General features: G+C 38.0%; 1 protein-coding gene across 1 annotated transcript; it reads left to right on the top strand.

Moving 5' to 3' along the window:
- The first annotated feature begins 11,544 nt into the window (after window positions 1-11,544).
- Window positions 11,545-26,259, top strand: ube2b (ubiquitin-conjugating enzyme E2B (RAD6 homolog)). The gene is made up of 6 exons (XM_078265507.1): window positions 11,545-11,721; window positions 18,526-18,606; window positions 19,895-19,920; window positions 21,918-22,007; window positions 22,742-22,830; window positions 24,295-26,259. The coding sequence occupies exons 1-6, from the start codon at window positions 11,678-11,680 to the stop codon at window positions 24,421-24,423; spliced, it is 459 nt and encodes a 152-aa protein (XP_078121633.1). The 5' UTR covers window positions 11,545-11,677; the 3' UTR covers window positions 24,424-26,259.
- Window positions 26,260-26,590: the final 331 nt, after the last annotated feature.

The raw sequence follows: 26,590 nt of genomic DNA, 5'->3' as shown, positions 1-26,590 counted from the left end.
ATTGAACCTGGGGGGGGGGGAATTCCCAAGTTATCCAGCAGTATAAACTAATTAAAATTAGAGCCACCTTTACTGGCTGCAACATTCAAGCGATGCTTACACATTACTGCATTAATATTTATAATCCAATTAGGCCTATATAATATACATTGTTCTGCATTTCTGAAATGGACTGCATAATGGGTAGCCTACTTTTACTTTTATTGCTTTAGGTATATTTTGATGTACTTTTATATAATACATTTGAAAACAATATATGCAATGAGGCAAATAAATTCAGTTAAAGTAATACAAAAAGAACATGTAGCTTAATAGATTAAATAATATAAAAAATATTTATATATATATATATATATATTTTATATATATATATTAACAAAGTTCTTAATGAAATGTTTTTTTAGATACATTTTGAGAAGTGATTTAACAGCAGCTTGGTTCAGGACTATTCACTGCAGTCTGTAATGGGCCCATAACTAATATCACATAATACGCCTGTCCCCACCCTTTCAGTTCAGTCTGGCTATAGTCCTTCCTGTCAGTCTAATATCCACAAGACAAGTGTAAAGTGGGTGTAATTGCTCCAACTGTAGCCACGAAAACACCGGAATTTAACACTTCCTTCAAAATAAAAGTGTCTGGAAAGTAACTAGCCTAAGTACAATTCTATTGTACTTAAGTACAATTTTGAGGTACTTGTACCTTTCTTGAGTATTTCCACAATATGCTATTTTCTACTTCTCTACATTTATTTAAGAGCTACAGTTACTTTTCAAATAACAATTGTACATACTAAATTATCAGTTTATAAAATATGACCCAAGGTTCCGGATTACATTAACATTATCATGATTTAAGATTGCAATTATACAAGAAAGTTGAAGTAAAAGAGATGAGGCAGGATATAGATCTGTTAATTAGGTTTTATGAAATTTTTTATTTGTCGACTTTTCAGAACAAGCATGGGCTAAAAAAGAAAAAGAAAAAAGAAGGCTTTGTACATATGAGTCGCTGTCTGGAAGTGCACATTCCCTGTTTATTTATATAATATAATATGTTTTCTATTCTTTATTCTTTATTTTGTGCAAAGTAGAGTATATTGTGTGTGGACATTGGACCAGAAGCTGTGGATGAAATTACTTTTGTATCGGTGTCCTGGGATGGGCCATTTAGTGGCATGACACACAAAAATAAAAAAGCATTCATTAATTCATTCATTCACCACTTAGCCTGTATACATTGTAATACAATATGAACCACTGAATATGTTTTTAGAACCAGTGTGGACATTTGCCCACACTGGTTCTAAAAGAAGTAAAATAACAAAAACAAAGAGTTGATTTGCAGTCAACTGAATTCAACATGGACACTGATGGGTGTTAATTCAATTTTTATTATGAATAATGAAAATTAAGAGGGGGTAGGACTGGAAAAGTTCTTAACTTCTTCCTACCCCTTTGGAACAAGAACAATCCTATAGTTGCTTATTTGTGGCTTGTATGTTGCTGATGATCTCGTTTGTTTTTCTTTTATATTGCTTACAAGTTTTACTTTGTGTTTGTAAATAAATTGACTAAATAGAATAAAACATACATTAATAGTTCACTAGGCTATACTAATAATCAGTATGACGTTTACTTGCTTATGAAATGTGGTTTAATTCCTTCAAACCATAATGTTACTGTAACGTTGGCCGAGGCACAAAAACTGAAAGGAAGACCCCGTTTACAGTCCAGCTGTATTTATTCACAGGATGCGTCCATCTTATGCAGCGATATTAACAGTGCAAGTCTGGCCCAAAAAAAGAAGAAAAAAAATGAAGAGAAAAAATAATTACCAAAAGAGAAACTATGGATAACCTAAATGCAAACTGTGCAAAACAACAAGTAAACCCTGCACAGGCTAGGGACCTGTGCCAGACACTTTTTAGGGGTGCTGTAAGTAGAGTTTGACAGAGGTCACTTTAAAATGAAAAGCATTGTGCTGTGTCAAGAAAAGTAAAAATACATCAATCTAAGTGCATGCTCTAGTGACTATGCGTGTGTGCGTTTAGGCTTACACAAACCCAGCTACAATATATTTCCTGGTCCATTTTGCCCACCATTCATAATGCAAACCTCAGTCTATGCCACAAAAAGACACCACACATTAAACAAAAGCAGTGATCAAAGACTGAATCATCTGAGCTGCCTTTCAGGGCCACTCACTGAAGAATAGAGACATGTATCATGTTAATTAATAATTATCGTATCTTTAATTAAACCTATCAGGTCCCTTTGTAAATATGATGAAACACCAGGCAAGATGAAAGAGGGTGACAAATGGCAGAGGCAATATGATTAAATTAAACAGGAGGGAAGGTCGCTTTGATTCAATGTTCCACTGCTGGCACACAACCCTATGATTGGCAGGTTATTTTTAAAGTGTGCAGACTATTGATTACGTGCAGAAAAGTGCTCTTCTCATTTACAACCATCAAACTTAAGCCCAAGAAATAAGAATACATTCAAAACAGTGTAGTTAGCTAAGTTATACCCACTATTGTCTTGCAGATTAGTCATCATCTTTGTTATTCCTCAGCAGCAGTTAATACACTATCCCTCTGAAATAAAATAACAAATGACTTTGGTTCAGCTCTTCTAAAAGAAATCAAATCTATTTTCCTCCTGTAGCAATCACACAGTCCCACAGAGGATGTGTGTGTGACTCTCTCAATAAGTTGGTGTTTTTTCTGTTTTCCTGATTAAGCCTTTTCTGCAGGAACAAATAATCCTTATTTTCAAGAGCGCTCTCCTCTTAATGGAAAATCTCTGTTTGCAGGCACAGTGAAAACAGGCAACTACATTGCATTCCCCAGCCATCTGACTCCTGACAAACCTCATCAAGTTCCAAGTCTCTTAAACAGTGACCCTGTGGCCTTTTTTAGATCATGATAAGCATTCTCTGGATCGTTGTTTTCCACATTAACATTTCAGCAATCACTTTGGAAACAACCTCATCCGGCTGTCGGATTGTTATAGCCCTGGGCAGTGGAACGGGCAAGCGCCCAACCTGGCACACCCCAGTGGTTCATTCACCCTTATGTGATCGGCCTGCATTTCATTTGATGATGTATTAGGGTATATACATATATATATATATATATATATATATATATATATATATATATATATATATATATATATATATATATGTATTATATATAGCAAAAAGTGCATGTGTCCCTGTGCAAAGTGGAAATAAATAAGTCTTAAAGTTGTTTCTGCGTGTGAATGGCTCACACTACACACAACAAAGTGGCATCTACAATTTAGCAAAATGTAAAAATAGATAAAGAAAGATAATATATATTTTTAACAGGTAGATTACACAGTTGGTCAGCTTTCATCATTTAGCTTTACCCAACCCCGTGCATGTCTCCAGTGATGATAGAGTGTCCCAAATGTTTGTTGCTAGTTATGCGAGTGACGACATGTTGACCATCACTGCATAAAGAAGCAGGAGACAACAGAGGCAACACAATACAAGAGCTTAATCCAAAGTAACATAACTCTCAGCTGCACTGTGGCGGGACAGAGCCAGTGTGACCTCCAACATGCCATTAAGGATAAGCCAGGATACATTATTATTTTATAATCACCAATCAAATGACTACAGTTTATCAGTGAGCCTCATTGTTGTTGTTCCCATTTGGTAATGAAAGATATTTGGGTACCTGCTGCTGCTGCTGCTGTTCAACATCTAAATTTAAATTATCTGTGTATGCCAAGGAGGTTTGGATAAAAGCTCTTTTAGGCGAGCAGATGCAGACTGCATGTTGATGCTGATGCCAGGCTATCAGGACTAAATGGCTGAACCCTCTTGTAAACAACACGATCAGAGATATGTTTGTCTGCAATGTGGCGGAGGATTAGATCATGACAAATGGGTTTGTTTTGGATAGTTGGTTGATGATACTGTTTGTGATGTCAGAGGAAATGAGGAGAACAGAACCAGTTAGAATCCTGGACGGGATGGGACAGAGACCCATTGTGCGTCTCCCCCCCAAAAAACAAAAGTTGAGTTGTATAGCAATAGCTTTTTAAGCGGTGCATTGTGAAGTCATCTGATGATTACCCTCTGCATAACCTTGAGAAACTCCAAATAAGGAAATACTGCAAGAGACAGATGCAGGTTATTTAGTAGTAGTTTTAGATACAGTAAACCGTAGATGAGTGAATGATTATGAACGTATACATGTATACAAATAAGATAAGTTGAAACTTATGACCACTTTTAGAAAAGTATGATGTCGCAGTCATATGACAAATCAATATAGAATTGCAGGTTAAACGTGAAAAAGCAATTTGGCACATAAATATAGGCCTACATAATACTACATACACAAATACATATACACGCATATAGAGATACAGATATGAAACAAAAAAGGAGAGGGAGTAACAACCTCTACCTCTCTCTTTTTCTCTTTCCATTAGCATGCATTATTGTGTCTCCAGGATTTGGATTTTGGTTTGCAAAGGCATGTCCCGCCCTACTCTGCCTCTGATTGTTTTGTCCTGGTATTCTTAGCTTGACCAATCTCACTCCTCATGCTTATACCTAACCAATCCAACAAACAAAGGTAACGAGTACTAGCCAATCAGAGGCAGAGTAGGACGGGTCATGACTTTGCAAATCTAGGAAAGGCAAATATGCCTCCAGGATACCTGAAACCATGACAACAGCAGATTACTGTTCTAATATCTTGAGCTCCATCTGGTGTCAACAAAGAAGAAGTCCAGGGTACTTGTCCTTAGGAAGAAAACGAGAGAAAAAAGCTTTTGTGCTACACTCCATTATAGTCCACAAAACATTAAGTTTGAATGTTTTTGTTAAATGAAAGCTTAGCATAAACAATAATAAAGTCTCCTGAGCTTAAAATGTGTTGCCTGTCCCTGTCTGCATATTTCAGCCACTTTTGTCTTTTATTTCTCTATGTCTGCATTTCAGCACATCAGAAGCTAAACATTTTTCAGTTTTTCAAGCGAGGTGCTTCCAACATTTTCTATTATGCATCTTTAACGTTTTGTCTTGTCCTTTCCTGTCTTCTCTTTTCTCTGTTTTGTTCATTTCAGTGCCACGTTGCACACTTTGTATTTGCGGTGTGGTGCTAAGACTCTTTAAACTCTGTATGTGTGTGTGTGTGTGTGTGTGTGTGTGTGTGTGTGTGTGTGTGTGTGTGTGTGTGTGTGTGTGTGTGTGTGTGTGTATATTAACATTTGACAATACTCTCTGCCTCTGATACTCTGGCTTCACCCAGATTTGGCTAGAACTCCTTTGTTTTCATTCCTCACTAATACATGCTGTATACACGTATTGCTACAAAAAGCCTTGTTGTTGCATCAGTAATGAATAATGAATTGCAACTCACAGTAATCCACAGTATTTGCATTTGGTTTTGTGCTTCTCCAAAGTTCCACATGCACCCTTACTGTAAAGATTGTGAGAAGCTTCCAAAACAGCATTTATATAAAAACAGGAGCACTCTGTTACCACATCAGACACAGAAACACTGCATCAGAATGTGTTCTAATAATCAATTATTTGTTTTAAAGGATCAGTTCACTCAAATCACCAAAAAACAACAATGGTATCTTGCCATACAGATTTCCATTGCTTGGATTTTTGCCAACACCCCAAACAATGCAATATAGGTGGAGGCCATTTTTCTTTGTGGTGATCCAACAATTGAAAAATCACATTTGCTGGAGCTGCTACCCCCGCGACCCGACCCCGGATAAGCGGATGAAGATGGATGGATGGATGGACATTTGAAAACCCTCACTGTAGCAATTTTCAGTTTTGACACCAATATCCTTTTGTTGGTTTCTTCTTTAACCTGGGTGGACCAACCAATTTAAGACATTGACAATGACAAAGAAAAGTATTACATATCAGCTTAATATCTGTCCCTTACATATTACCCCAAGGCTGAGTGGATCCATTGGTAGGACACATCATTTGTGTTACTAATAACTTGTGTACGTGGTTTATCTCTATCTCTTCCTATGGTCCTCTGTTAGACACATTGTTTTGTACTGGAATTAAGACATCCTGCTCCAGATAACCAAGTGATAGGCTAAATGATAACAAGACTACGAGTCTGTAGCCACAGTAGGGGTTATGTGACTGTGGTTGTGCTAAGGCACAGTGGGGCTTTGAACAAAATGCTAACATGCTCACAATGACAAAGTTAACATGCTGATGTTAAGCAGGTATAATAAAAAGCAATTTGGCACACCATTGCCCTTCACAGATCCTAAAAATTGACCGAGACACTCCAGCGTACTGCAGGCTTGACCGACTGCCCAAACACTCAAACACCAGTCAGCTGCGTAATTTAATTACAACCAGCGCCCATGCAGATGTAATGGAACATCACAGGTCTAATGAGACAGTTAGCTTGTACCATCTTAAAGCCTTGCTCCTCATTAGCACTGATGGCAGCAGTACACGGTGATGACTCATCACGGCCCAGCCCCAACACTCAGACTGGAGTCCTCCAGCCGAAACCTGCGGGTTTCTGTGGCGACTAATGGGTCATTAGAGTAAGTGATGAGTTAGGTAAAAGGCCTAAGTGACCCCTCCATCCGCAGAACATGAGGAAGAGAAAGGGAGGGAATTATGTCCTTGATGTGATTTGATGCCTGCTGCAAATAAAATTTCCTTCGGGATAATAAAGTTTAAAGTGTAAAGTTGGAAGTCGAAGTTGAAGTTAAAATTGAAGCATACTGTAAGTCACAATAATGTTTAACCAACAGACTTTGTGAATGCTAAAGGAAATACTGATATTTTAGACTGAAGACTGAACCTGTTCAGCTGCAGGGTAGACATGACAATGAAACAATTCACTGCATTATTGCCAAAACAGGCCCACTATGCAAATGAAAACAGTCTTTTGAAATCCATACAGAGCTTCCATTGTAACAGAAATGGACATGAATAGTTGACATTTAATTCTGAAATATTAGCCAGACGCAACAACAGGTGAGCTTTGTATGTCATTATAGATCTGTGATGAAAAATACTGTGTGTTTAGATATCAGTTTTAATGCATTCTGCATGTTATACTGTATCTGTAATAACTTCCATGTGGTTGACAAACATTTCTGTTTTAAATTTCAAAGTTTCAGTTAGGACCCAAAAGGAGAGTTTAAAACGAATTATTTTGCAGAATTATTGTGTACGTTCCAGACTAGATCTGTCTTAATTAAGTTTGTTGTTATTAGACAGTATATTCATAGGTTTCAAAGTGTCTCTACAGAAGGTTTTAGACTAAAAAAGATAAGTTACACTTAACTTAAAGAATATGTTTATATCAAAAAATACAAATATACAAAATATATTTAGTTATCAATGCATAAAATAAATCATGAGTTCCAAAATCATCAACTACATTAACATTTTCTAATCTGGTTAACATAATGAAGAAGGAACATGTATCATATCCTGTTCAAACATTCATACACTCATACATTATGACCTATTATTTCCCTTAATTGTGATCATACATTTCATGTACAGTATGTTGCTATATTATAGAAGGGAGGGATAAAGAGAAACACTCAGTATCTCAGTGAGAGAAAGTAACGCACCATTTATTTGCCCTTTCTATTAAAAGCACCTGAACTCAGCAGTGATAATCTCTTCCTGCCTATTTTTGCTGGATCCAGGCCTTTGTCCAGCTTCTGACTGATTGACTGACAGACAGACAGACAAACAGATAGACAGACAGACAGACAATTACAAAACAAACTATTACTAGTTAAAGAAGAGTACAACTGTTCCATAGCTAATTAAAAACCTGAAGACCACTTTCTTAGTCCTCCATCAACCTCCATGATTAAATTTTATGTCAGTATTTCCCATCTGATAAAAGAGAGTTTTCTACTGGTGATGAAAACCCATAAATAAACCTGTTTCCTCTCCCAAGAGCCTAGATAGCATCATGTAAATGTGTTTTGCATTACATAAAGAGCATGCTTTTCATTCCTGGCTCTTGGGGGGAGCCAGAAAAGACTAACGCCGGCCCTTTTGTCTATGTGTGACCTACATTCTCTCAATAGCTAAATGCTAACAGGGCAGTGGGTCTATTGATAGCCACAATCTGGACTCGCTCTGGGAAATGGTCAAGAGAATGATTAAACTAGATTAAATAGACAGTTATATTTGCTGGAGCTTTGAGTGGGATTTCACTGAAACCCTGCAGTGGGATGATGCTTTAGTTAACTCAGTGTGTGAGTCACAGTATTGAGCTGTGTCATGTTGATTCTGGTCTTGGTCAATTTCTGCAACGATTTCTGCCATTTAAAAATCTTAAAAGAAGAACAGACAATAAAGTCTGCAATAACTTTACCAGATGCTTTACATGCATATACATTAACAGTGTAATGAAGCTGTTTACATCATTCTATAAAGTTTCACTCCACTATTTTTCTGCTTTAGGCATCATTTTCAGTGGAAATCCTAAAATTACGACAGAACACATTAGGGCTGCAACTAACAACAATTGTCATCTATTAATATAGCCTATAAATAGTGAAAATACTGCTGTAGTAGTAGTGAAAAACATTTTTTTATTACATTTTCATAAAGCCCAAGGCGATGTCAAACTGCTTATTTTGTTTGACCAACCATCCAAATCCTAAAAGTATTGAGTTTATTATCACATAAGGCAAAGAAAAGTGGCAAATGCTCACAATGGAGAGGCTTGAATTGGGAAATGTTTGACATTTGAAAAATGAAAAAATACTAAAACAATAAATTGATTATCAAAATAATGTGCTTCAAGTGCTTTGTCTGACAATTGATTAATCAACTAATCGTTTCATCTCCAGAACACATACTATGCATCCATAATTTCACATTATCTGTAATCTGTATACAAGTGTTTAGTGTGTGTGCAACTGTACTAACAGAGTGAAAGTCTTCTTCTTCTTCTTCATACTCTGATTTGAGAACTCAACATGTTATTACTGATTTATGAAGGTGAATTCAACCCCCTATCACTACTTGATCGGTCCATATTTTTGCTGACATGATGTTCATCATTTTACCGGCATAACCATGCAGGCAATGTGCATAAACTACAGATGGATTATGTAGATGTAAGATAAACCACTTACTGCTGAATAGATTATTAGACTGGTGCACATTAATTTACATTTTCACCTGTCATCCGTCCAGAAGTCAAGGTGGGGCGATTGTATTAGGTAGATGACAGTTTGCATTTTCTTTAACAGACAGACTTTTCCCCATGCACATCGCGAGATGGATGACATGAATGATAATGTCAGTCCATTAAAATGAAAACGTGTTGCACGTCTCTTCTCCACTTCACTCCACTGTCACTGCTGCATTAACCTCACCGAATGTTTGCAGCTATCTTATGAATTATGTGATCCAGTGCAGATATGTAGGGCCAGAAGCTCAGTATTTATCTTATCTCTACTGTTATTCTTGTTTTTATTTTAATTCTTATTTATCTTGGTGGGTTCTTGACTCTAACCTTGCCTGCACATGTGTTTCATTCTCACTGCCGATGCTGCTAAGACACCTGAGTCGCCCTACGGGGATAAAAATCTTATCCTTATCTTATCTTGATGCTATTACCATGACACCAGACAAAGTTGTTGGAGATGAGACCCACCACGGAGATGAGACCGACCACGGTTGTGTCGTCTGCAAACTTCCTTCAGCAGCAACCACATCGGGAAGTTTTGCAGACGACACAACCGTGGTGGGTCTCATCTCCAACAATGATGAGATCTACTACAGGAATGAGGTCAACCAAATGATAAAAAATTGATCTGAAAAAAAAAAGGAAGGAGGTCAACCAACTGGCCACATGGTGCAGCAGAAATAACCTCTTCCTGAACGTTGACAAGACCAAGGAAGTGGTTTTCATCTTTAGTTTTCTCTGTTGTTTGATTTTGCCTCACATTTGAACTATTTAGAATGTATTACTGTATTGTATATATTACTTATATTTCTTTATCTTATTTGTACATATTACTTATCTTTTTTTTAAATCTTTATTTGTATATATTTCTTATCTTTTATATTTCACTCATTGTACGTGTCCTTGTTGCACCGTGGGTCGGAGAGAAACGTATTTTCAATTGCTCTGTATGTCTGGCATATGTTGCAGAATTGACAATAAAGTTGACTTGACTTGACTTGATCATTGTGTGCAATGCCTGCATACTATGTGTATATGCATATCTCTTTATATGTGTGATAAATGCAATGTACAGTTAGTCACTAAGGTCTGCAGTCACATTGTAATTATCTAAGAGAATATTATAAGAATATCACAGGCTAGTGTAATCTTATAAGGCTGATAATAAGGTCCCTATATACGATCTCAAGTGTGAGTATCACATGCACTCTAGTATTTGTCACTATCTCTTTAATAAACATTGGCGTGGACAAGAGCCTACCGGGCACAGGCCCAGGGGCCCAAAGTGTCTGAAATGACTTATTATTTCTTTGAAAAGACAAAGAAAGCATCTTATCTGATATTTAGTTGTGTAATATTTTGTTTATCTTGTGTTTACACAAATAAAAGCCTTCATCATATTTCCTGTGATGGTTTCCTATAATATTTGGTATAGTGTCCTACAATATGTGGACCTGCTGTAGCAAGAGACGTTTTGAAAAGAATTTAGGCTTGAGCCGCCTTGCCCTCTCTTCTCCTCATAAAATAAAAACAAAATACTGAAGTTTAAGTATAATTTCCAACCAATGGCAGAGGCAAGGGATGTTACACTCATACAATTTAGGGACTAATATCATACAGGTATGTTAATAGCTGCATGGTATTAAAAAGAAAAATGCCTTAATACAAGTATCCCTGTTGACAAATACATCCACCGAATTCCTGCATCAATTTAATATTTGCCCCATATTTAATATTAGGCTATATACGGCACCTTATTGTACTTTATCTTTTGTGTGTAGCTTACATTTATAATTTGTTGTATATATTGCATTTTTGACATTGTATTGTTATTTATGTTAAGCACAGTACGCTACCGGAAGCGGCAACAAAGCATTTTACTGCACAATGTAGAGATATGTTGAGTAGGCCAGGCTATGTGACAAATAAAACTTAAAACTAAGTAAAAAACTTGCATCACAGAAATACTTTAAATTCATGTAGGAATATTGCAACGAAATAGTGTCTTTATGTTGACTTTATGTGACCTGGTTCCGACATTAAAATTACTACATGTATATCACACAACAACTAAGACTTGAATATGTTTTATATGCCTCTATGTTATGATGACTGCTGCTTACTTTGGCTTGCAGTAGGCTTTATGTATACATTATTTTTTTTTGAGCTATTGATATAAGATGTAGGCTATTTTATACCTCACACCAAAATAATTATAGTTGGATTATATTTTTGGAGCGTTATGATAAACATCTTTTTAACATCTGACATAAAAGGGGTTGTACCTCTGCTGGCCAGCACTGTAAGCAACCGACGTCACCAAAAACAGCTACCTAGCTGTTAGTTGTTTTGGGAGAAGAAGAAAAGGGTTACAAGCGGAAGAAACACCGGATTTGGTTTCGGATAGTATTCGGTCTATGGTCCTGCCTTAGTTTTTAAAATACATTTTGAACAATGTCGACCCCGGCAAGGAGACGGCTTATGAGAGATTTTAAAAGGTACCGCAACGTTTTGGCAGTCATTTCTTCTATTTGTGTGTGTAGCTAGCAGCGTTAGCCGATGAAGCTGTCGGTAGCTAGCTTAGCGTTAGCTGTTGGTGCAGAGAATACTGTAAATAGCTAGCTAAAGCTTGACTGCAGTTATTGTTATTTTTTGGTTTGTCTTTGCACATGGCATTTGTAGGATAGACAAATGCACGACTGTATATTTTGTTAATCTATTGGACGATGTCCAAAGAATAACCTTAAGGTTAGTCTTTGCATGTTTCCTCTCCTGACTAAAGTAAGTTTGCGTGTTAGCGTAGGTGCAACTTCGGCTAGCTGAGGTGGCTTAAATTTGGCTTCCCACAAGATTCAACAATACCTTTTGTCTAGCCGTAACTGAACCTGATTAGAAGCTAAATGTGACACGATTTATTCTAATTACTCCGTGTAGTCTGCATGCTCTGGGTTTAAATTCTGCTGCTATAAAGGTAGCCGAATCCAGCCAGCATTATGGCTCAATCCCCCCTTGCAGCAACTTGGCTCACCGGTGTTGCACAACTCTGTGTTTGTAGTCAGGAGTGGGGGGGGGGGCTTCATCTCAATATTTAGGGTGGCATGATATCTGCCTTCCAACTCTTCTTAATGCGTTTTTTTTTTTATTCAGTATACAATCCCAATATCCCTCTGGTGTAAACTATTATATTATCAAACCTGTGCTGTGACGACGAGAAATGTTTGGGTGTGCTGGGAGAATCGCACCTGGCAAGGGTCTGCTTGTAAAAACTGCCATCCCCAATCTGTTGCCTTGCTCCATATGGCATCCTACAGCGCAATAATGTTTGTGTTATTCACACACACACACACACACACACACACACACACACACACACCCCTACACACCTGTCTGTGGAAAAAAGATCCTAAGCTATTCTACTAAGAACTGCCATTGAAGCAGGACAGATAAGGTGTCACTGTAACTCTACTCTGCTGTGCCAGTCCCCAGGTGGTAAACTGTTACACACTGAGGCAAGAAAAACACAAAGCACATTCCTAGATCAGTGTCCACGCCAAGGCTGGCTGATTGAACTCAGCCTTGTGTGATATTGCCTAACCTGCCTTGTTTGATCTGTAAGTCAAATTATTTGCGCGATGTGTGTCTTGAAACTGAGCAAAGTAATTGAACGGCAACATTTGTGTGATGTTTTGGCTCCGTACCTTGGATGTGAAATGACACTTTGGTGTTGAAGTGCTGCTTAAATAAGCAATTTTGTAGCTCAAAAAACATCTGAATTTCTTCAGATTATATTCAGTAAAGCTTCACTTTCAATTCTTCTCAAAATTTATTTTTAAAAGCAAATGTCATTGTGAAAGCAACAACCTTCACATTTGGTTTCTTTTTTCGATCTTATTGCTCCTCAGGGGAATTTTAACATAAAGTTCCTGTAACAATAGGAAATGTCTTGTATATGTTGCATTTGCAACACAGACCAAAGTTGCTGTTGCACCAAGAGGAAACAGGCTATAGGCCTAAATAGTAAAGACGTGCAGAAAGGGGCTATTTTGTGAAAATGTGTGCCAATGACAACACCCCCTAATCCTAAACCTTCTTTTCTTTTTCTTCTTAGTTTTATCAATGCAAATCAGCGCAATAACAACTTGGAGGGCTTGCTTTGGGCAGACATCCATTTTTGGAACAAAAAATCCTTTCCACGTGTCACTTTTAGCATGTGTTTTCGTAGTCTCGCATTGCCAGACCTTCCTCCACAGCGCTGCGGAGGAGGGTCTGGCTAGTCCACACAGCATTCTGGGATGGGAGAGAAACGTGAACTGGTTTATTAGCATTTCTTTAAACGAGGGATCTTCAAAAGGGGGTCCTCAGAGTCAATGCACTGTTGATTTTGAAGTCTTTTACAAAAATTAAAAAGTCTTAACATGAATCCAACATATTATCAGCAAATATAAATCCACACTGCTCACTGGCCTATAGGTAAGGTAGTCACTAAGGCCATCCACAGATATAGTTAATCCTAAGGATTCAATGTGCCACATGTATGTTTAACATTAAAACATGATTTATAACATCATGACAACAATTATTAGGCTATTTTAATAGCTTAGTATTCTATGCAAAAAAGGTATGTATAAATGCTTTAGGCCGCCCTACACGTTATTGTAGGCCCAGCTTATTATGAAACTTCATTTTATACCATGTATGTAGCAATACTGCTCTGTCTCTCTTTCAGTTAAGGGGTCCTTGGCTTAAAAAACGCTGAAGACCCCTGCTTTAAATCAATCACAATGGTCATGGGCGGCGCTAAGCGCCGCACGGAGCCCCTGTGCCAATGCAAAATAGCCTCGGGAAGGAACTTGTTTTGGTGGAAGGTGTACGTTCAAAAGTTATTTTAGTCGTGCAACAGAAAACTCAGATTTGACAGATAGCCTAGCTAGCTGTCTCAATGTACCCTGCAGAGATCTGTGGACTGGAAGTGGAACGTTGTGGATATAGACTAGTGTTTCTGTGACAAAATGTAGTTTAGAGATCAGACATACACATCAGGGATTCCTCCTAGTGAAAGATCTTGAAGTGTGTGACCCAGTGTCACCCGTCAGTCATGTAGTATGAAAACCACAACAACTTCAAGACTCCTGATTTACAAGACAGCAAGTTGTGTAGTGTGAACAGTACAGTCATTGACAAATTTGAAAGTCGTGTAGCGTGAACTTGAAGCTTTATACAAAGAAGTAGTATATGTAGGCTATGTCAGTTATTGAAATGACTGGAGGGTTTTCTTGACTACACTGGTTAGGGTATGTATTAATAACAGAAATTATACTAGGGCTGCAACTAACAATTATCAATTCTGCTGATTATTTTCTCGGTCTGTAAAATGGCCGAAAAATGTCCATCCCAGAGTCGTGGGTGATGTCCTCAAATGTCTTGTTTTGTCCGACCAACAGTCCAAACGATATTCAGTTTAAAAGGATATAAAACCAGCAAATCATCACATAAGCCAATGAGAGAATGGTTGGTGTTTTTTTTTTTTTTTTTTTTTTTCAATTAATCAACTGTTTAAAATGTTTATCGAAATGAAACATTACACAGTGCCCCCCCTAACCCACATTGCCCCACAAAGACCAAGAACAGTAAAATATATATTGGCTGCCCATTACTTCCACTAATCTGCTGTCTGCAGACTGGTCATTGATCCCCAGTTTGCAAGTAAAATGAAGTATTTATCAGTCTAGTAGTGAAGCTGGGTGGAGCATCCCTCCAACAGCAGAGAGCCTAGGCAGTTGCAATTACAGTAAATGAGGTTAATTGCAGTGGGTCTGTCTGCAGCTAGGGACTTACTGTAGACATGGATCTACATTCGCACACAGACACACAAATCAGCCCACCTTGTTTTATAGCTGTAAGCTCTTATTAAACCAACTTTCATACTAGGAGTGGGATTGTAGGCCTAAATAGTCTGTGGTGATTCTGGACCTGGCTTACATGCATTGGTGATCTGAAGCAAGACCTTTTTAATATGGCACATAGTATCAGCAACAGACCAATATGAGTAGTCAGGCTCATTTCACCACACTACCATTTTATTTGTCACACAGGCCTGTTTTATAGCATTTACTGATCAATAGTTTAACAAACCAGAGGCTGTTGGAAACTTAATTTAAAAGTGTTTTGATTTGATGTCTCTGTTGCTAGGCAGTTGTTGCCGTGGTGTTTTTGCACTGCTCTTCAGAGATCAGCTGTCAATCGAACAGCAGGGCTGCTTTCTTTGTGGAACTGAAACTAATTATTGAAGCTAATTATTTTCATAAATGATTAATCCATTGTTGTCATTTTTGGTTATTGGATGAGTCATTTGGGCTGTAAAATACCATAAAATAAAGAAAAATACTCTTATGTTGTGTTTCTAAATGGTCTTTTAGAAAATAAAAAAAACCCAAAGGTATGCATTTTACCATGAATTGAACCTGTAGCAAATATTTTTTTAAGTAGTCAGAAAATGTATCACCAGCTATTTTGATTGACCAATTGTTAATACCATTTTTTTTTTTTTTTTTTTTGCAAAAAGGCCAAACAATTTGTGTGTTCCAGGTCCTCAGATGTCTGGATTTGCTGCTTTTCTTTGTTTCATACCACTGGGGTTTAAACTGCTGTTCATACTAAACAAGTGATTTTAAGAATTCACTTCAAGCTCTGACAGTTGTCTCTATTTTCTTACATTTAATCGACTTAGTAATTAACTGATTAAGTGAGAAACATAATCCGCAGTTTAATCAATAATGAAATAAATAATTGTTAGTTGCAGCTATGGCTGTACCCGGATCTAGCTGTTCAATATGAATATTCATCCTTTCGTTCCTTTTTTCATATGATGGATCAAGCAACGCTTGGTTGAACTGCCAATTATTTTTTTTAACAGGGTTTGGTGGGACGTTCAGGGCGACAAAGACGTTTACATAATAAAGTAAACAAGCCAAGTGAGCCCTCTGAGCTAATGCCTGCTCACTACTGTAGCCGAGGGTAATACAATTTAAAAACACAGAGGCTCTGTGATCTGAACCAGCGTGATCCAAGATGGCTAACACACTTTTTTATTAACTTCCAACAACAACTGCAGCGTATAACGCTCCAGCTTTTACCCTTCACAATAAAAGCCCAAATTAAATTCACTTAGAGCAGGGGTCTTCAACGTTTTTTAAGCCAAGGGCCCCTTAACTGAAAGAGAGACAGAGCAGGGCCCCCCTACTACATAATTGTATACAATTAACCTGGGCCTACAGTAACCTGTAGGGCAGCCTAAAGCCTTAATGGACACCTTTTTTTGCATAGAATACTAAGCTATTAAAATAATTGTTGGCATGATTTCATAAATCATGTTTTGATGTTAAACATACCTGTGGCACAGTGAATCCTTTGAATTAACTGTGGATGGCCTTAGTGACTACCTATGGGCCAGTAAGCCTATTATCAAATTTACAGATTTACATTTGCTAATAATATATATGTATATATATATATATATATATATATATATATATATATATATATATATATATATATATATATATATTAGAGATGCACCGATTACAATTTTCTAGGCCGATACCGATTTTAGCCGATTCCGATTTCATTTTTTCTAACCTCTTTACAGCACACACAAATATTTATTTTCTGTCTTTTATTTAATAGAACATTTTGCACAGAACATAGAACATTTTTTGAACAGATAATGGATCACTATAAAATAGAACTATATAAATTACTCCTGGTGTGGGAAATTCACACACATCTAAAGTGCAATGTTAGAACCATTAGAACCGTCTCTCCACGCCCTACTTTTTCCTTGCAGGTGTTGCATATTGCAAACTTGTTATCTTCTGCACACACGCTGAAGAGTTTCCAAACAGCTGACATGTTGCAGGTTAATTCACGAGTGTGTGAATGTGCGAGAATAGCGCGGACACGCGCTTCACACCGCGAGTGGGTACGCGCGACACACGGCAGAAAAGTTGAGAGAAAGGAAAAAGAGACTGTGCTGTCGCGTCTGTGTGTGTGCGCGTGCGTCCTTGAAAACTGTAACACGTATAACTTATGTTGTCCGTTAATTGTAGCATTGACCGGCATGAAATCAGCATATGTCAGACTGACCTGCCGGTCATGGCCGAGCACGTGAAAACCAGCCAATTCCGGTCACCGGCCGGTCTATCGGTGCATCTCTAATATATATGTAATATGGTGACTTTCCATATCATTTTACCCTGGAGAGCAGTGTGAAAGAGAGGAGTGCTCACTTTGCACATAAGTAGCTGTACACTGTCTGACAAAAAAAGACAAGAAAAATGACTGAAGGGTCACAGACTGATGATTCAAATATTTGACTTTCATGGGGCAGCCTTAGTTGTAGCCCTGCTTTTTAAGCATCAAATCCTCACATTAGTAAAACCAACATGCTAGCATAAATCAGTTCTAAACCATTTTACTTATTTTCTATTGATCAAGGTATCAATCGACAAAACATTTTGTGACTATTTCTTAGGATTTTGTGTTGTTTGCGTTTCTCTAGGTGACGTTTCTTTTCTCTGTCCTGCTAACTACCCAGCGCCTCCTATTTATTCCAAACACAGTGGTGCTGCTGCTGCAAAAAACACATCATGGTGCCTCTCCTTTTTTTTTCTCTCTCCAGGGTTTGTATTTGTCTGTGGTGTACTCAGATTGCCGGATTATGACATTGTTAGTCAGAGGCCATTTCAGGTGAATGCCGACTCAGTGGCTACAGCTCTTTGATGCTCAAGTCATGGTACAGTAGTGCTTCAGATGAGTGTTAATGGTACAGCTTGTGTAAACGGACATGTGACAGCAGGACGGGCAGTGTGCAGTTGATCCTGCAAGCCTTTCTGTCTACTTAAGTCATGTTGATACAGCAGTTTGTGTTTTGACTGATAATTATCCTGCAGTCAAGGTGTTTATTAAAATCCTCCCTTGTTTCTCTCCCTCTTTCTTCTTTCTCCCATGTTTGTTTTTTTTCCGCCTTTTTCCATCCTCATTTTATTCCTTGTTTTTAATTTTGTTTTGTCCCTTTTTATCTGTTGTTCGCCACTTTTTGCTCCCTATCTTTCTTTTCGTTTTGATCTTATGTTTCTTCATCTCCCTTTGTTCTTATGTCTCTTCCTTCTTCTTGCTTTTCCTTTTGTCTCTTTCTTGCCTTACATGTCTCCCTCTGTCTTTCTTTTACCTTGTCTCTTTCTCTCTGTCCATCTTTCTGCCTGTCACTGTTTTTTCTTGCATCTCTTTCTTTCTGTCTTACCCAGACTTCAAGAAGATCCTCCCACTGGTGTGAGTGGAGCACCATCAGAGAACAACATCATGCTTTGGAACGCAGTTATTTTTGGGTGAGTCATACTCTAAATCCACCCTGCTGTCTTTACTGTGCCACTGTGATTCCCCCAACCCAGCCACCCCTTTTTGATTCTCGTTCTCCATGTTCACCCTGCTTTTTTAAAAAGCATTTTTGATTACAGCCTGGGTATTTGGCACAGAACAGTCTGGAAAATCAGCACGTAGCGCAAGTGTTTGATAGAAGAACAGGCTGAGACACTGCTGGGACTGGAGTTGAGGGGTCAAGGGAGGTTGAGGAAGCAAGAAAAAAAGTATTGATAAAGACCAAACCAAATTGTGACTTTTTATTAGATTTGTGATATTTCTTGGTCCACAGTTTGTCATGCAACTGAAAGGAGACAAGAAACATGCTAATTTAAACTCTTCTCAGAGTTGGGTTGATTTCCGGTTTAACCGGTCTGGTGCAACAAGCTAAACAGGTTGGATTGTTTGCAAACCGGTCGACCTGGCATTTGTCATTATGACTTCTAGCAAAGGCCCACATTAGCTGGCTAACTTGGCTTGAGTCCCCTCACCCCGTTAAATATAAAGGTTTTCTAAATTGTTACTGGAAAGTGGTCAACTTGGGTGTGACGTGATTCCCAGTTGTGAGCTCCGGCGGCCGGCCTCCGAAGTAAATTTAACGCAGCATAAACACTGCAGGAAAAAAGACGTGGCTTAGAGGTGCGCTACCTCCACCCAGTGGACTGGAGTCGCTACACTCATTATGGACTCTCTCATCAGTCTCACTCGGGAGCAGATGAGTCAAGTGCAACACCTAATGGTAAAATTTGGTTTACTGGTCTGGTCCGGTGTTTGGCAAAATATCAAACCTAGCCTACTTCTCAGTTAAAAAAAAAAAGCACAGAATAGTATGTAGTATGAAATTCAAAAGTCAAAGCAAAACATAATAAAACATCAAGAGCACAAGCTAATTGCAAGCAATAATAGAAAGTAATAAAGTAACTCGACAAGAAGCGACAAGGTGCAACAAAAACAAACCAGAGCAACCCACTTGGGTTTAAAATAGAACTTGCTAATAGTTCCTCGCCTAATTCAAAGTCAAAGGGGAAGCTGCCAGAAATGTAAAACCTGTGGACAGCTGTTTTAATTGGCTCCTTCACACGGTCTGTGTGAATGTGAAGAGCTGAGTAAATAAAGACTGGTGTTTGTGCAGAGCACATTCTTGAAGGATTGATGGTAGTACTTGTGTTTTCTTACAAGCCATGTCTTATTGCTAGCATTGGGGGATTTTTGGATATGGAAATAATTTTATTTTTCTTCTTTCTCTGACTTCTGCAGGCCTGTGGGAACACCGTTTGAAGACGGTAAGGTCTCAATCTCGATTCATCTAGTCTATAAAGTGCAGGCTCAGTGGGAGCACATTTATCCAAAGCTCTGGCTTTGATTTAACTTCCTCCTGCACTGTTACTGCGCTGTTATTATTGTGGAGGTGCATTATTCCATCCATCTATTTCAGCCTTCTGGGCAGTGTGTTGTAAAAGTGATGGTGGATTACACACCATGAGCAATCAATCACAAACTCAAACACATTTAAAAACATTCCAACACCTATTAATAGATATTTTCAGAAAAGTACTATAGAGATTCAGTGATTCCAAACAGGATATCCAAGGGTCTTTAAAAAAAAAAAAGGGTTTTAAATGATCTCAATTCAAGGCCTAGAAGTACTTTAAATGATTTTACTATGTTATAACAAGTTGGCTTATGCTAAATTAACTTAAAGTGCCGTTTGCGCTGTAATTTTCCCGAGGTTATGGCTCTACACACAAACACATTTGATTTGTATTGAAACGGTGGAGAGTTGAGCTGCCTTTCACCCTTTTTATACATAGCCCCCTCATTTCTATACAGTGCAGTAGGACAGTGATATACTTTTGATAAGGATATTTTCTTATTGTCACAGATAACATAATGTGGAAAATGTACACAAGTCACATAAAATAATTAGAATAATATTTAATGCAATGAAATACCTTCCAATGTTGTAAATATACAATGGCGTTCAGGCGTGTTGCCTAAGGTAGCGATGAGTAGTGGAGTTCAGTCCAGGAAGTCCAGTTTTATAAAGTAACAAATCTGTGAATTTGAAGGCTTCACATACGCCAAAACACTGCACAGAGGTCTATAATACTTTGATACAGGATTTTACAAAATGGTCATAGCAGCAATGACCTTTCATTGCGCAGCTCGCGTGACAAAGTACAAACTTTAGACAACAACAGTAGACAAAGTAATCTACCAGGAATGTGCATTTACATGTCTGTGTTTGGCTACTGCAGTGCCTTTTGATGAATGGCGTTGCATTGCAAACTCTTCATACTCTTGTTTGGTTTTTAATTGCAGTATATTCTGACCAACAGAAATTTGTAGACATGTTATAACCTCGTATCATCGCTAAATGAATGAATGATCTACAATACCTAATCTGTTTTTATCTAATGTGGATTTTATCGCCCTAAAATGTAAAGCTGCAGGTCTGCTCTTTAACCTCATAATCATTGATTTATTTCAATGAGAATCGAATGAACTAACACCTCAAAAAAGTGTTTCACCGTCCAAATATGCAACAGACTCCACAATATTTTCAACACGTGCTACACAAAATTGAAATAAGGTAAAGGCAGATTTCTTTGTATTTTGTTACATTTAGCTGTGGACGGGGCCAGCTGTTCCTTATGTATTATATAACATGCACATAATGTATTCATCAAGTTTTACTTCTAATGTGCATATAGCTCTTGGTGGTAACCCTGATCATGTATAAATCTGGCAATTATGTTTTAGATAAATGGCTGACATCAGTACCAGTAACTGAACATCCATTAGATGTGTTCAGTTGGTAACAAACTTGCAGCTCTGCTGTATAATACATACAGTACAAGAGACATGCACACACACATTTATGCACATATAGAGACTTTTTTCCCCTCATACACACTTTTTTTGCTTGGAATTATGACTTAGGTCAGGCAAGAAAAGCGCTGACTCAGGGTTTATTGTTTTCTCTAGTTAGGCTTCTCCCTTCTTTATTCTCCTCTTTAGCCTGCAGAGTCGACATCTCTGCCTCAGTGAAGGATTAGCTTCTCCTTCCAGTCGAGCCGGCTGTATTTTTAGTAACGCAGTTGTTTCTCTCGCTTTCTCTGACCTACTCGATCCTTCACATCTGTAATCTCCTCACAAAATGGCTTGTATGCGCCCCTCACACACTCTCTCCCTCTCTTTGTTGTTTCGCCTCTCGCCCTTGTTTGTTTGTCTCTCGCCCTTCTCCTTGTACCCGCTCTCCCCCTCTGTCGCTCTGCAGGGACGTTTAAGCTGCTGATAGAGTTTTCAGAGGAGTACCCAAACAAGCCTCCCACAGTTCGGTTTGTCTCCAGAATGTTTCACCCAAATGGTAAGCGGTACAATTGCCCTAACACACTGATTCAAATCGTTTTATTTGTAAATAGAAATAAATGCCTGCCCTCACTTTATTCATAACCAACGTCTACAGTTTACACGTATTGGTGTATGAAGTACACTACCCTTTTTTTTTTTTTACACAGTTCGTACCTCCGTTACCTCAAGGCTTCAAGTTCCTCCACATTCAAACAGTTTCCTCCCATTCATCTCCTTTCCCAGTTCATAATTAAAATGAAGTAGGTTAGGTCAGTGAGTGTCAGTAAAGTCCAAATGGAGTAGATTTTTTTTTTTGTATATGTTTGTACAGCCAACATAATGGGTTTTGCAACCAGAAAAGTGTTCCATTTGGTTTTTGATTGGTCTGGGCTGCATGTTTTATCATTTAGTTTTATGTCTTGTATTTGCTGATTACACCAGATCATAAGGTCCTTTTATATACTGGGGGACTTGCAGTGTTTTTCTGTGCTGTAATGCTGTCGTCAACTGCAATGTGAAAACACAGCAAATGTGTGTATCATTTGGAATATACTGCTAGCTTGAGAAACTGTAACTGTCTCCAGGATTCATCTTCACTATCTGTTTTGTTTAAAAAGCATCTGTTCTTTCAGTCTGAGTAGAGAATGTAGATAAACCTCGGTGACACTGACACAGAGACATAATAACTGGTGTTGTGATGTTGGTCTCAATGGTCGGAAGCTTGAGAGTGATTTCTCTCTTGTTTACCAGTTTACGCAGATGGCAGTATATGTTTAGACATCCTTCAGAACCGCTGGAGCCCCACATACGATGTGTCGTCCATACTCACCTCCATCCAGGTTGGTTGGTTTAACTGTCTTTACACAAAGCACACTCCCTGTGTTCACATGGGCCATTTGGCATCCTTTTCTTTTTTTTTTTTTGCACTGCACTTGCTACAGTTCATGCCATCTACGAATGCATTGGCCTGACTGAAATACATGGGATATTTGATATCTGTTATTTGATGCAACTCAAATGCTCATGTGAATACAACAAATACAATTATTGTCCAACAATTCACCCTAGATTTGTAGAATAAAATATGAGTGTGTGTGGTAGACGAGAATCCTGCATTTGTATGTATATATTTCAGATGGGCATCTTCTCTTATTTCAGTGGATGTTAAATTATCAAATCCAATGACATTTCTGTTCAACACAGCCTACCTAATTTTCTTTTCCAAAGGGAGGGAAAAACATCAGAGATGAGAGATCGTAATAAATGTGAAATGATATTCCTGAATAGAAAGGGGTGTCACGATTCTCCAAATCCACGATTCCATTTGACTTTACATTGTAAGGTTTCGATTCCATTTAATCTGATTAGATTTTTCTTTTCGCCGCCGACTCCGGCAGTATCCATGGTGTCTGGAAAAGTGCAGCTGCAGGTTAGCTACTGGTTAGCTAACGTTACCCTGTGTATTTAGCTGCATGCTACCAGCCAGTAAGCTACACTGTGTCTGTTTTGTTTTTTTCTTTGGACATGCGCAAGTCGGCGAGGTGGAGAGAGAAAAAAATTACTGGGGGAATTGCCGACAGTATAGTATCTAGAGCCCGACCGGCGGGCCAATATTAGGCATTTTCCAAACTATCGGTATCTGCATTTATAATGGCCTATAAATGAATATTTAAAAAATAAAATAAAAACGGACGAAACACCCTTCAACCATGTTATGAGTGTTGCATAGTTTGTCCACCAGAGGGCTCTACGACGTCCCTGTTGGCAACACATTCGTGTTTAACCCTTTTAAGTTTCATATCTTAAGTTTGTATTTTATACATTTTATTTATCAGAACTTTATTATATTTTGATGTTCCTCTGTTCGGTTGTGACAATAAAACAAACAAACTTTAAACTGCATTATCATATTATTTTAGTGAGGACTCATAAATAACTCCAAATAACTAATGTTAGGGAAATCTGTTTACGTTTTGTTACGCATTGTTTTTTAAATATATATCGGCCGATATAACAGACTATCAGATTTTTAAATCACCAAATATTTGTATTGATGTCGGCCATAAAAATCGTTTATCGGTCGGGCTCTAATAGTATCATTTCGATTAATTTTTGTTTTAAAATCAAAATTGTGACACCCCTACTGAATAGTAATTATGCATAAAGCTATATTACCTCATACCTTTCGCTGTATACGTTGCATACAGGTACAGTTCTCATTATGCCACCCCATTCACAGAATCTTTCTTGGTTATTTAATGCTGATAAGATCAAGCGGATATTTTTTCTCAATTTTTCCGCAGTCGTTGCTGGATGAGCCAAACCCCAATAGCCCGGCCAACAGTCAGGCCGCACAGCTCTATCAGGAAAACAAGAGGGAGTACGAGAAGAGGGTGACGGCCATCGTGGAGCAGAGCTGGGTCGACGTCTGAGCTTCTCTTGCTCGTTACTCCCTCGTCTCCACCACCCTCTCTCCATCATCCTTTAGTCTTTCATTTTTACCTCATCAAGAAAAAACCGCAACCATATCGGAAGTACTCAAGTGCCACCCTGAAAAAAGGAATTAAAAAAAATACATCAAGAGAACAACCAAATCAGAATGGACATTAACCTGCTTGCCAATACATTTGAGGATAAAGAGGCAGGGGAAAATCAATCTTATATTTGTGTTTTTGTCCTTTAATTTTTTATTGCATGATGTGAAATAAGTTATTGCTAACATAATTTGTAATATATATTCGTTGTTTGGTTGGATTGATGCTGTTAGTGTTTAAGTTTTACAGATTTTTTCATTTTCTTAGGAAATTTTCCCTTTTTTTTTCTTTGTAATGTCTGCTGGTGTGCACACAACTTGACTGTTTGGGAAGGGCATGTTGATGACCAAATCAGCATATTTTGAAGAATAGCAACCCAGAATATGCCTTTCAGAGTTAGTATCATTGTTATTCTACAAAGTCAGCCACAGATGCAGCTTATAAAGAACTATCTCTGATCTGTTCCAGCATATCTCTGTTATTTTAAGAGACACTGAAGGTCTGGGCTTACAGACGTCACAGGCTGCAACAGCGCCAAGTCTCCCTCGCACTGATGAATCATGACTCCCTGGCGAAGCAGCTCTGAGCTTTTATTCCATCATTTCTGCTCCAAGGTAGAATAGTCTGTTTGAGAGGGAGTGTTATGGGAAAGTAAATATTAACACCAGGATGGGACGGGATAAACTTGGACTGTGGATCTTAAAGTGGAGAACAGGGTTAGTTGAAGAGGATGTAGGAATTCCGGCTGAGCCAAGGAAATAATGTATTCATTACAATTATTTAATTTTCCTTAAATCAGCTAAGTGACTCCATCTTCCCACTGCTGTCCTTTGTCCCTGTGTCTTTCTTTATTAAATGTTATCAAAATGTATGTAGAGCATCGGAGCCCCTGAGCTCAGGAGTTCAACAGTACTCGTACTTTTAAGTTTTTCTCGAATGGTGGTGCTATATCATTTCTATTATGGTGCATTCATGGCTAACAGGGCTTAAACGACAGTGGTAGCAAGCTGTTACTGTTACAGGCAACTAGAATCAGGATAAAGTTGGTAAAAATAAGAACATGATTTACTTCTAAAATGTGTTCTCTGTTCTATTTTGCTGGTTTTCTGTAATACACCTTTTATTTTTCATAGTTCATAATTTAACTCAGAAAATGGAATATAAATGCAGAACTAGAGTTGAACTTTTCTCAGCTCCCTCTGCTGACAGCTCATCTTAGATTTGCGCCCACACGGGTTTCCAGTTTCATCCACCACAGAAAGTAAATGACTTTCAAATGCTTTGTTGCCTGTGACGGCGTAAACGAAGAGTCAGTGCTTTTGAGCCTTCTCTTGAAATGACACAGCTGACGTATAAATTAACAAATGAGCAGAGGATATAAGCAGTGCAGTCTTTTTTTTTGCTCTAAATGAAACATTAGCGGAAATGAACTTGCATGCAGTTTCAAGAGTGTGAAATCACCTGTTTTGTTTGTTTCCGATACCCAATTAAAAGACCACTTGAGTACAGTCATCGCTTAACCCTGCCCAAATCTAGCTAAATAATCCACGGAAAAAGTCATTAAACAAAGTGTACTCTTTTCTGAGACAGTAAAGTTCATATTGTGGCTAGTGACTTATTTCACTTAAAAAGCAGAAGGGATGTTATAAAGATTTTGTGAATTAAACAAAAAAAAATGTATACTTATAAGAATATGCTGTATAAACATAATAAAACGCATTTTTCAGAGTTTGAGACACGTTTTTTTCTCGTTTTTTTTCTTTGGACGGTGAGAAACGGCTAGAACTTATTTGTCCTCACATTTTTCTATAGTACTGTAACATACACTGTGGTGAAACGGTGAGCTTGAGTAATTAGAGGGAAGAGTTCTGCTTGTCAATTATTGTTCAGTTCTATATGTGAGATATTGTTAAAACCAACACAATCCGTTTCCAATTTTAATCTGTTTAATACAATTTCCTTTCTGGTCATAAGGGTTGGGTTTGTGCTCAGAAATAGTTATCTTGGTCTTTTGAGAAGGAAAAAGTCTGCCAGCAGATAAATTCACCCAACATGCTTTGTTGCT

The sequence above is a fragment of the Sander vitreus genome, chromosome 13 (genome assembly GCF_031162955.1).
Source record: "Sander vitreus isolate 19-12246 chromosome 13, sanVit1, whole genome shotgun sequence".
NCBI classification, from domain to species: Eukaryota; Metazoa; Chordata; class Actinopteri; order Perciformes; family Percidae; genus Sander; species Sander vitreus.
Note: the sequence above shows the minus strand (reverse complement) of the source record. Positions and strands in the feature narration are given on the sequence as shown.

What these genes read in the sequence shown, in the direction of transcription:
- ube2b (XM_078265507.1), top strand. Translation starts at nt 11,678, where the DNA reads ATGTCGACCCCGGCAAGGAGACGGCTTATGAGAGATTTTAAAAG. An exon ending in CTTATGAGAGATTTTAAAAG is followed by an intron (nt 11,722 to 18,525) that starts GTACCGCAACGT and finishes TGTCTTACCCAG; the next exon opens with ACTTCAAGAAGATCCTCCCA. An exon ending in GGGAACACCGTTTGAAGACG is followed by an intron (nt 19,921 to 21,917) that starts GTAAGGTCTCAA and finishes GTCGCTCTGCAG; the next exon opens with GGACGTTTAAGCTGCTGATA.